Source organism: Sylvia atricapilla, chromosome 6 (genome assembly GCF_009819655.1).
Source record: "Sylvia atricapilla isolate bSylAtr1 chromosome 6, bSylAtr1.pri, whole genome shotgun sequence".
Classification (NCBI taxonomy): domain Eukaryota; kingdom Metazoa; phylum Chordata; class Aves; order Passeriformes; family Sylviidae; genus Sylvia; species Sylvia atricapilla.
The window spans coordinates 51,736,482-51,748,836 of record NC_089145.1 but is presented as its reverse complement, the minus strand read 5'-3'; the positions used below and the strand labels follow the sequence as shown (position 1 = coordinate 51,748,836).

The 12,355-nt window shown below is 35.5% G+C and overlaps 1 protein-coding gene across 2 annotated transcripts in view; it reads right to left on the bottom strand.

Annotated features, from left to right (window-relative positions):
* Positions 1–12,355, bottom strand: part of EML5 (EMAP like 5) — a 95,553-nt gene that overhangs the window by 35,747 nt on the left and 47,451 nt on the right. For both annotated transcript variants that reach the window (XM_066321939.1, XM_066321940.1), the window contains exons 14-21: positions 11,425–11,611; positions 9,528–9,633; positions 8,179–8,272; positions 7,017–7,117; positions 4,773–4,975; positions 3,549–3,660; positions 2,452–2,579; positions 620–761 (exon numbers count right to left, since the gene is read on the bottom strand). In XM_066321939.1, the coding sequence (XP_066178036.1) occupies positions 620–761; positions 2,452–2,579; positions 3,549–3,660; positions 4,773–4,975; positions 7,017–7,117; positions 8,179–8,272; positions 9,528–9,633; positions 11,425–11,611 (1,073 nt within the window). The remainder of the gene's footprint in view (positions 1–619; positions 762–2,451; positions 2,580–3,548; positions 3,661–4,772; positions 4,976–7,016; positions 7,118–8,178; positions 8,273–9,527; positions 9,634–11,424; positions 11,612–12,355) is intronic.

The window sequence follows — 12,355 nt, the reverse complement described above, 5'->3', positions numbered from 1 at the left end:
ATGTTTGAATCAAACTGCATTGCTGAATGCCAAACAGAAAAAGCCTACAGTATTCCTTTATCTAGCAGAGCATACATAGCATTAGAAGCTTGTCAGGGCCAGTCTCATCCAATCCTAAACAAATCATCTTATAGGATGTCACTTAAAACAGATTATCCATCTGTCAAAATAGAATTTAATTGTATCCTAAACAAGTAAAAATTTTGACTTCTCTTTTCTTGACATTCAAGATCCTTCAAACATTCACAAAGAAGAAAATGTCAACATTTCTTCTAAGATTTCTTCCAAAAATTTCTAGATCCAAAGTCTCAAAAAAGCCTTGCAATATTATAAGTAACACAGCACTTAGGTAATTGACTCAACTTTTATTGCTAATTCACTGACTTAAGTAAGTTACATTTGCAAATAATCTTCAGAACAGTACTACACAGAATTTTTTGCACAGATTCATTAGCTTAAGGGCTCATATCTACACATGAACACATGAACATAGCATTAATAAAATAATTTGAGCAAAGAAAGGAATTCATTCTGCTTTCAAGTTCTGCTTTCAAAAGATTCATAATGCTTGTAAATGTCAATTGAATCAGTAAATATTTTTTCATACTAAGCATCTTACCCTTTTTCAATTTGCGAACAGCTAACATACAATGGCTAGGAGATAAATCCCATATTCTTAAGGTTTTGTCATCACTTACAGTGGCACAAATAGGTAAATGAGGATGAGTAGCTAGACCCCAAACTTCCCCCTCCATGTGACCCTGAAAAAACACAATGAATCAGATTTCTTTTTATTTTCAACTGAAATATGAAATAATTTAAGGCATTTAAGAAAGTTTGTTTTTTTTTTTTTTTAAAAGAGAGAGAGCACGCATTATTTAAAGGATAATAAATATCTGAATAAAAACACAGAACACCTGAAAAATATTCATTTTGCTACTTGTGCAAAATTATAGTAATTTCTACTACAGAAAACATCTGCAAAATAATCCTCACACACCGGTATGTCAGTGGCATGGACAGTGGGACTGAGGGCACCCCCAGCAAGTCTGCAGATGACAGAATGCTGAGTGGTGTGCTCAACACACTGGAGGGACCTGGACAGAGGAACACATACAATAAAGCTCAACAAGGCCAAGGGCAAGGTCCTGCATGTGGGTCAGGGCAATCCTAAGCACAAACAAACACAGGCTGGGCAGAGGATGGACTTAGAGCAGCCCTGAAGAGAACTTGGAGGTTTTGATGGACAGCAAACTGGACACGACCTGGCAATGTGCACTTGCAAACCAGAAAGCAAACTGTGTCATGGGCTGCCTCAAAAGAAACGTGACCAGCAGGTCAAGGGAGGGGATTCTGCCCCTCTATTTCACCCTGGTCAGACTCTAGTACTGTGTCTATCTCTGGACTCCTCAGCACAGGAGAACATGGACCTGTTGGAATGGGTCCAGAAGAGGGCCACAGAAAAGGTCAAAGGGCTGCAGCACCTCTCCTATGAAGGCAGGCTGAGAGAGGAGGGGGTGCCCAGTCTAGAGAAGAGAAGGCTTCAGGGAGGTCTTGTTGCAGCCTCTCAGTACAGAAGAGAGAGAAATATGAGGGACACCTCTTAGTAAGGATTGTAGTGACAGGATAAGGGGTAATGGGCTTAAGGTAAAAAGGGTAGATTCAGGCTACATGGAAGAATTGAAATTTCTTATGACGAGGGCAGTAAAACACTGGGAGAGCTTGCCCAGAGATGCTGCAGATGCCCCATCCCCAGAAACATTCAAAGTCAGATTAGATGGAGCTTTGGACAATCTGATCTATTTGAAGATGTCCTTTCTTACTACAAGGGGTCTGGACAAGATGACTTTTAAAGGTCCCTTCCAACCCAAACTATTCTATGAACTAGTTTTTTTCTTTTTTCTTTCTAATATTTTATTTTAACAAATACAGCTCTTTATTTATTGCACTGGCCACTTAGAAAGGAGAGAATCCAGAGATTTTTACTTAACTATGAAAGAAAATACTATGTTGATGCAAAGTAAAAATCTGTTTAGTAGTCAAGCTTAAAAAATGTAGTTGTTTAGTATTGTAAACTTTTTTACATAATTACAAATAAAATCTCAAAAAAAACCACCAAGGAGACTTTCAAAAATAAGAGTAATTAGCACTCTTAGAGGAGTTAATAAGGAATTTGGAGGAGGACCCACTATTTTACACACTTCTTATTTTTTCAAAACATATCTATGATCCTGGTCTGTTTGGCAGGATGAACTCATTGAACAAACTAGTGATGAAATTCTGTGTTCTATCTTGCTCACTAAGGAGTCACAATAGTCCAAGTCTAACTAAAAGTGATACAAACTCATTAACTTCATTAGTAGATGAAGTGCTTCTTACTGCACAAGTCTTTACTTTAAAAATAAAACCATGGTAGTAGTATGACATATTTGACTGATATTTAACACATACCTGAACCAGCAGAGTTATTGGTCCACTTTTATCCACCTCCAATATTTCACCATTCTTTGTGCCCACTAGAATATGACCATGTCCTAATGATATGGCACGTATAGAAGGATTATCTTCTAAGAGGAGACCTAGAACATCAAAATGTTAGAGGATAGGAGTATCAAGTCTGCCTTAAAGAGGATTTTTCACACTTACATTACATCCTCACTATCAAAAAATCTACTCAGTAATGACAGTGAAAACATTCCTGCACAAAACAACGTGTCTGGATTAATTTGGGAGGATTCAGCAATACATCAGGAAGTTTAACCAGCCTGACTCTGTGCATGTGAAGTATAAATTATAGCACTACATTGCTATATATATATATTGCCAATTATGGTACCTCCAATTCTTTTTGTAAAGAAGCTATGAGAATGAGACACTCTGGAGTACAATGTTTTCATTAATGAGTATTTACATTCATCATGTTTGAAAATCAAATCATGTACTTTGGAACACAGCAAACATAATTTTAAGGGAAGGGGATGGAAGAGGAAAAAACTATCCAGAATGAAACACAAGGAACTGTAAATCAACATTAAGATCAAGAATAAGTGGTAGAAACAGGAAAAATAGAAATGAAAATAATCTTTAATCATTTCAAAAGACATATGCATTTACAGAAAATTAACTACTAATACCTTACAAAACTAACCACAATTCTGATTTCCTTCCTTTCTTCAAAACAAAAAAAGATCAGGTAAAAGACTTTATGATCAGAAATATAATAGGCTTTTTGCTTTCCACTTTAATAAAAACAAAACAAAGCAAGAAAACACCTGGATTACAGGAAACTAACAGGTAGATCAGTTAATTTAAGCTAATAGTAAACTAAATATTACGACCTGCACCCACCAAATGTGCACACAGACCCTATGACACATGACTCCTGTCCCAATAGAAAAATTACTTATTTAGAATCAATAAAGCTTAAAAAAAATTTAGTATTTATTATGTCAAATGTGGATTCCTCTTACTATGGAAAGCAATTTCACAAAGATTTCCAAAGAAAGTACTTTAAAACTAGAACAAAACACAGATAAAGTCTGTGCTACCTTTGGATCCAGGAGCCAGAGCAGCCCTTTTGATGGCATAGGTTTTGAGACAACGTTCAAAGGTATCATCCCAGAGAGCTACTACCCCGTCCTTTCCTCCAGTGACAAACCCCTGGGAAAAGAAATAAAAATCACTTGTTATAATTCATTATTATCTTTCCTTAATTTTCAGTGATTTCTGCCAATACTGAAAATGGACTATGTACAACACTGTAATGCACAGAGCTACAGATGTTAGAGATGAAAAGAACAGGAGCAACAAAATGAGTGATTTCTCCTCCTAATGAAGGCAGCACAGTTCTGTACACAGTGCATGTACACAGGCTGGATTTAGGAGTTCTAACTTGTATGCTTCTACCATTCTAGAAAAAAAAAAAGATAACCAACACACTGCAGCATTTTTCCTTGATATTTAGGCTCCATATCCCTTTGGAATTTCTTCTCATTACTTGACACCAGACTTTGTAACGTAAAAATTTGATTACTGCTTATATTTTTCAAATATATGCACGTTTGTGCCATTCTGTCTTTAAAAATTATATACAGGTATTTAAAAAAGCAACAGGTATAGGTAACACTGAAATAATTAGTTATTTCCTTTAGAGCACTCAGTTCTTGCAGTATGAATAACACGTGTTGTCCAACGCTACTTTTCTGAAATGCAAATATTGGGAGGTGGAGTGACTCGGTATAACCTAGCAAAACACCAACATATACATAACTTTGAAGACACAAATAATCTTACTGGAAGACTCATCCATATTTAAGCACATGCTTAAAGGTTTTCCTGGGCTAAAAAGAAGCCAAGAATCTGAAGAAAGTACTTAATGATATACTGATTGACTTTGCCTAGGGGTAGACAGTAATTACAGCACAAAATAGTACAAGTATGGTCTTCTTCCTTTCTCACAAGCTCACATATTCCATTGACCTTACTGATGCTTAAATCAGTTACTGTCATTTGTTTAGTATAAGATTATGAAAATTACTGAATAAGATGTCACTGACCACAAGGGTTTGACAAACAGCAAGCTACAGAACAAAAATAGGAGGCTGCATAAACGCTATTTTGCACTAATGCATAAAACACTGTTTTGAATCCGGACCACACAAGGCTTTTCTGTAATGAAAATAAGGACATGGATTCCTGAGTCTGGGAAAGGTTTAGCTTTATCATAGTTTTTCTTGTCCAGACATAAAAAAAGCAATGAGCAGTTTATTTACTTTTTCCAATGCGTGCATGCTGAACACAGGACCATCATGTGCTTTGACAGTTTTTATGAGAAACACATCTCTCCAAATACACACATCCCCCGTGGAGGTTCCAGAGAAGGCCATCTCTTCTGTCCAGCCATATACTGCACACATCATTGTGTCAGTTCTTCCCAATGCACCTATGCAGCCCTTTCTCCCAATTAGTCCTCCTCCTGGTTCAGACCAAAAACAAGTCATTAGACATCTGCTTGGAACTGTAATACAACAACAATATAATCACATCCAGAGCAACAAGTCCTCTTCTTTTAGTCTGCCCATAGTCCCCAAAAAAGATGAGGTCTCACAAAACAAATTTTGTTATTTGTCAACTTTCACTGCAATAAAAAAACCAAAACAAACCAACCAGAAAACAAACCAAAACCAACCAAACAAAAAACCCAAACCCAAAAGACCCAACCTTACTTTTAACTTACTACTTGAATCTGGATTTGAATATGTACATATAGCAACATAGACATATATAGATAAAATGCATTTGTAAATTTGCATCTAAACAAAAAAAATAACATCTAGCACACAGTTCATAGAACCTACTAATGAATTGTCTGGAAAGAAAGTTCAGATCTTCACAGCCCACTCTTTTCCCGACATTCAGTGAGAGGATTTTTTAACTTTATTTTAGAGCCTTACTTTTAGTAGCCTACAAGTAACAAAAGTGTTACAGGTATATAAATTTTGTAATTCTTTTATATCTAAAGTTTTACATCTAAAGATTTTGCAACTACAGCACACAATAATTTCTGGCTAGAAAGACAGATTTATATCATCACAATGATATAAAACAAAACAGGGAAACTTCACGTGGTATAAAACAGAAGTCCCTCAGGATCTGACACTTTGTATTGTTCTTGCACTGAGATGCCAGGTCTTGGAACCCCTCTGCCCTCACTAGGCAGTGATGACAATCTAGTCCAGAGCATGTGCTTTGTGTCACTGCTCGGCCAAGTGCACCTGCTGTACTGCAGATTTCAGAAAGCTGCATTTGTTCAGGTGCACAGAGACTGTGCTCCTCACACTAACACTGCTGAGTGTGTTTCCTGGCAGGGACAGCCTCACCAGTGTGCCACTGAAGTTTCACCCAGGTGGGCTGCAGCATCAGAGGAATCTGATTCCTCTGACTGAGCAGTGCTAGAGATCAAAGCTGCTTATTAAACAACTGCCTTTCTTTCTTCAAAATCCCCATCTCCAAGCTTTTACCATAGTTAAGATTCCTCTCTAAATAATTTATAGTAGCTCTTTTAGTAAATATTCTGAGACACTTTGTTCTTTCTATAGATAGAAAGCTCAATTGTGCAAATTAATAATTTACATAGACTTCAACACCTTGCTCTCAGGCAATCTTGATTAATTTCTGTTGGAGCTAGAACTGAGAAAAACAGTGTAATTTTTTTCATCACAGAGTTTTCTCTACACAATTAATCTTTATCAGGACTCATGCCAGTTAATGTACATAAATTCTGCATGAATAATTAGAACATTCTTAGCAGATAAGCTAGTCTCCTGTAGCACATATGCCTCTATATATGATTTGAGGTGTGAAACAATGACATTCACACAAGTATCACAGAATGGGTTTTTCACTGTTCAAAATTTCTCAAGCAGAAATAACCTTGGTTTTTAACTCTCAAGATCAACAGAGGTATCTAGTCAAAGAGCTCTCAACTGGCAGATGTGTCCTCTTCAAGTACTTTGTCTGTATTTTGTATGTGAATTTTTTGTAACCTTAACATTATTTATACTTGTGCCTTTTTACAGCATATGTGCTGTAAAGGTTCTTCTTCCAAAAACTGTTTGATGATTTTAGAGCAGCACTGTAAAATTTTCAGATATGCTATATTATTATTACATTATATATAAAATAAATTATATATATATAATTTATACATATATATAAATAATTATTGTATTATATATAAAATAATTATATGTATATTATTATTGTATTATATATAAAAACAGTAGAAAATGCAGGGTCTTTTCTACTTATGTAGCTGTAACTCCACAGTAGATAGATCTTCAAAAGAATTTCCACTACTTCCATAATGTCAGTTAACATTATTACTGCTAGGACAACACTACCTAAGAGATACACAGAGAAAACATTTGCCTTTCATGCATGAAACATACAGTAAGAGATGCAATAGTTATACTGTCAGTAACAGAAAATGTTCTAATTCTGAAAAGTGTTCTTACCTGCTCTCCGCCAGAATTTCATGTGTTTAATTCCAACTGTAATCAATTTATCAGGCATGTAAGGATTAATCTTAACAACAAAAATCTTATCTTTGCTTCCCCTGAAATGCAAAGCAAAATAATTTAAATAAAAGTATTAATATTTTTAAATAGGTTTGGGAGGGTTATTTTTGTTTTATTTTTACGTACACCTGCTCTATCTTCCTAGCATTTACTTTCAAATCATTACTAATAGTTAATAATGAGGAAGTAGAAATCTAAAGAAGCAACATACTGAGTCTTCCTCTGTTTTCATTACCCTTCAGTTTCCAAGGCAAGTGAGGAATTCTGTTAGGCAAAGAGGCACTAGGAGGCACTTTCTTTGCAAAAGAAAATATATCTGCATTAAGTTTGGGTATATGGCATTTAGCTCTTTGACAGCTCATACCAACTCTGAAAGGAGTAAAGTCACAAATCTTATTTTAAATTCACTTATTTTGAAAACAAACTGCCATTGTCATTCACCATTTAGCTGATTCTCCTGTGTTTGTTAGAACAAAATTTATGCTCCTATTGCATCTTTGATGGAAATTACAGTTGGTTCGAAAAACATTAAAACCTCTTGTGTTCTAGATTTCTTACTCTGCTTCTATAAGAAATGCTTTGCTTCAGTCCTACAGTTTGAAAAACAGCTTTCAATTATGTTTGCCATCTATGCAAAGCAAAGCTTACAGGTTGTTTTTCTTTACTTAAATGCAGAAGAGCCCCCAGCCCCTAATTTTTTCTCCTTGTTCAAAAGTGGCAATAATCTTTTATTTTCCGTCCTTTCAGACCAGTCGATGAAACAGTTTCTTTCCTAATTTTTTTCTTTCCAAATCTTTAAGAGGGCAAACAGAAGTGCAGAGAGTTTTAAAGAAAATATTTCAGAACACAGCAATGTTTTCTAAGTCATCTTTCTTCACCAGCTGAGCAGCCACTGCAATAGTTCTTGTTGACTATCAGACCTTCAATTATTCCTTCCACAGAGGTTTTTAACATGACAGAAATGTTATTGCCTGCATCACTGACATAATAGGAACTGTGAATTCATGGGAGAACTCTTATTCTTTAATAAATATATTTTCCTTACTGTCATTTGATAGTAAATCTAGGTACAGCTTTGAAAGCATAGGTAAATTCCTACCTCACTGCTGAAAGCTTTTCTCCTTTCTTCCAATCCCAGAGTACAATAGTGTGATTGTCATCTATTCCAACAGAAGCCAATCGTTTCCCATCCGCTAGAATAATAAATTTATTATTAAGAGAGTAGATAGATAACTATGTTGCAATAACAAGAAACCATATTAAAAATATTATTACTTCACAAATAGCATAAGAAGAATGTACAAACAAGTAAATAAGCATATGATGATTTAGAGGTATGCTTTTTCATCCGTTTGCTTTTAAACTTGGATGAAGTGTAGGACTTCAAATTATCCTGTCTCAAATTTGAACTCAGATGCTCTCTGTTTGTATTAAAAACCTTGCTCAATTAGCTGCTGACATAGTTGCACAAAAGCATTCACCATAGGTTGTTCTTGTGAAAATTTTATGTTCACTCTGAAAATCTCTGTTCATTTCTGAACAGGAAAGCACTGAAGCCATACCACAATATTTGTGAAATGCCCTTAAACTGAGCAGTACTATGAAGCCTTGGGAAAAACGTTTTGATACATATCCCACATTAACCTTTAATAAATAAGCTGTCTGTGCTCACTCAAAATCAATGACTTTCTGACATGTATCCATTTTTGGAATTGCTATATATCCATGCCAGAATTTGAGAAATGAGATTCATATCTTGAAAAAGGAGAAACAAAAGTAAGAAGCATGAAAGACCACAAAGCATTCATCTTTGTGATCACACATCTTTGCTGTGAGTTCAGAGATCTTACCCAGTAAATCCAAAGAGTTAAAGAATGAATTTCTCCACTCTGCTAGTGGAGCAGAGGAAATTTAATATTGGTATAGGAATTCAGTGTAGGGGTGTAAAAATCTCAAGGCATTTAACTGATAGTCTTATGTTAGTTTAAGGTGGAGAGAGAGACTGTGCTTCTGACCAGAACAATTCCCTGACTAGACTTCCTGAACAGATCGGTGTGCTACCCACATGGATTTTGGGATTTCATTCAAAAAAGAGAAAATTGCACACCTGATCAATTTGCTCAAAAATCTTCTCAGACAGTTGTTAAGTAGACACAACACTCCAGATCTGTGCACCTGCCTTGCACAACCAAAAGAAATTCTGAAGTGCTCAGCTCAGCTGTTAAACGGGACAGTAGCTGCTCTTGCACTTCCTATGTGCAAGACTCCAAAGGAGGTCATTCTAATGAATTTTCATTTCAAGACAGCGTCTCTCATTTGACACTGAACACTGGAGAATGTTTTTAACACAAAATTTTCAGTGTAAAGGAACCCCCAGTTTCTCAATAGAACTGATTATCTTGTATTTTTACACAGAAAAGTATAAATAAATAAATAGATACTTATTACCTGAAAAATCAACAGCACAAACACCATACTGGTGATAGCCCTTTAATACAGAGAGTGGCTTTATTGTTTCTGTATCCCAAATGTGTATTGAGGAATCTCGACCAACCTGAAAGTATACATATTCACAGCCATTTATTTTTTCATTTCTCAGTTATTTTACACAATTGCTTAAAAAGTATTAGGAATACTTCAAAAAATATTTGAAAAAAAAATTACAGTGATAGAATTTTCCTGGTACTACTGCTGCAGAACATCATTCCTTTTGCTGCTTCCCAAATACTACTTCCCAGCTGACTTAGGCACATTAATCACAATTAACTTAAGTCCTCCTGTAGTGGGGGCAGGGGGAGGGGAGGAAAGCCCTTCATTGATTGCACTTTAGCATATTTATTCCATCAATTTTTCATCAATCATTCCCTGTCTAAAAATAAAAGGTTATTTTTACTGCTAGTATGTCAGCTTCTCCACGTTTCAGAAATCAAGGTGACTTCTGCTGCTTTCTGGCGTCATTATAAGGCAGATTCTAATACACTGGTACCTGTGCAGTAATTTCCACTAGAATGCACCTATGTAGGCAACAAACCTGGTAAGAAATGGAATATAGGTTATTCTTTTCAACTATGTACAAAAGCACTATTTGCCAGTACTTAAAAGATGATTTGCTATTCCAAGGGTTTTGCACAAATAAAAAGGTTGCAAAACCAGAACATAATTCTCTTGCATTTCAGGCTCAGAAAAACTAGGATCTATTTTTGGTTTTGTCACAAACTTAACATGAGATATTTGTAAAGTTTTTCAGAACATTCATGATCAGGAAGATCTGAACCAGGCTGGCATGAGGAATTTAATTACTGCATTACCTAGTTTCTTCATGTAATATAGCATACAACAGTATGTAACATTTGTGTATATAACAGTATACAGTGGAGTGTATCTTTCTGCTGATAGCATAAGTCATCGTAAATTCAGGGACATTTTTATTCATAGTCTTTACTACTCCATAATTAAATCCACTCAATTCTTATATTTAGGGCTAGTTTCCTAACTGAGATACAGAGTCATGTTAATCTCAACCTTTTTATAGAAATCAAGAGCATAATAAACAAAAGCTTATTTCTAATAAAAATTCAGTTCACGCATTTTCCGATTTATTATACAACAACAAGAGCAACAATTATAAAAATTATAAGCATAAATAAACAACCCTGAAACATCAGCTCAAACCTTCAAGTCCTAATGTATAAATATTTACAAGAAGGCTTGTTTGTCTGAAGACATGAGTGAAAATAATACCTTAAATGTATAATACCTTAAATCTTTTGCCTGACAAAAGATAAAATTAACTATTATTAGTATTATAAACTTGAGCAACATACATTCCTTCGTTGTATGCACAAACAGTAGATCGTTTGTGTACCGGTGATAATGAAAAACAATTCATTAAAATGGAATGTCAGACTGTAACAACAACTGCTCACTTCACACTATGAAACAGTAAATGAATGCAATGCTAATATACTAACTTCACAAACAAGATATTAAAAACTGTATTTTATCTGCACAGTTCCTCCACCTGTTATCAAGAAGCTGCAACATAATGCTGAATAAAAAATATTAATCTAATCTTAGTCTTAAATGAGGTTCAGAGAAACTACGGACTATAGACTCTTACCATAATATAAGTAACTATAAAAACACTTCTGTGTCAGTTTTTTACCATGATTCCATCTGCAACAAAAATGCAGTCCTTCACATGAATAAATACAGACTGGACGCTTTTCTCTCAAGACCTCCAAGCCCTTTCTAAATTCAATAGCAATGAATAACTTCAGTAACTGTTATTATCGTTATGACATGACTTCAGACTGTTATTATGGCAGAAACCCACGAATCCTACCTGGCCTGTTGCCACATAGTCCTTTAAGGGGTGAATAGCAAGGCAAAGGATGTCATCGTCGTGACCCAGATAGAAGCGCTGTGTGTTCTGCTGGCGGTTGTACACCACTCCCACGGCTGCCACATGGTACACAATCTCCCCTGTCTGCGTGTAGAAGAGATTGCTCCGGCAGTCGTAGCCTCTGTAACTAAGGAAACAAAAAAAGGGGCTGCTCACCAAAGTCATAAACATGCATACTGAAACTGAGATACGGTTATGCTGAATTAATTTCATGTCAAACTCGCATTACTTACCAATTACTGCTTTGGGGTTTTAAAATTATGAGCGTACTTTCCTGTTCTTAAAGGAACACCAATTGATCAATCTAATTTACTATTCAGACATTGGTACTACAAGCGCTAGTTTAAAAGTGGCGCTTAATTGTTACTTTCCACAGGTTTAGAAGAGAAAGTAATAGCTAGTAATTTTTTCAGACCACATGGAGAAGTTGGGCATGCAACATGTAGTTAAGTGAAGTAGAAAATGTCCACAGTAGTTTTAGCTTTGGCTATTTCCTACTGCTCAAAAATCAGGCAGCAAAACATGATAGTTTCTGGAAACCTGATAACAGAAAACAATGCATAATTTTTTTTTCCTAGAACAGTTTCTTATTTTGAAGGAAAACCTATCTGCTTTCTAATTGATACAGGAACTGGCATGAGTAGGCCAATTCCCAACTGAGATCTGTATGCACTATCTCAGTACACTCATTTCTTCCTAGGCGTGAAGTTCATGAAGTTATATACATCTTTCCTTATGTACACAGCACAACCATGTCCACTGGGGAAGTAATGAATCTGTTAGGCAGCTGACCAACTTTAGTTTAATGAATATTCCAAAAACCATGAATCCATGTTGATAAACACTAGATCTATGCATTGCTGGTCAACAA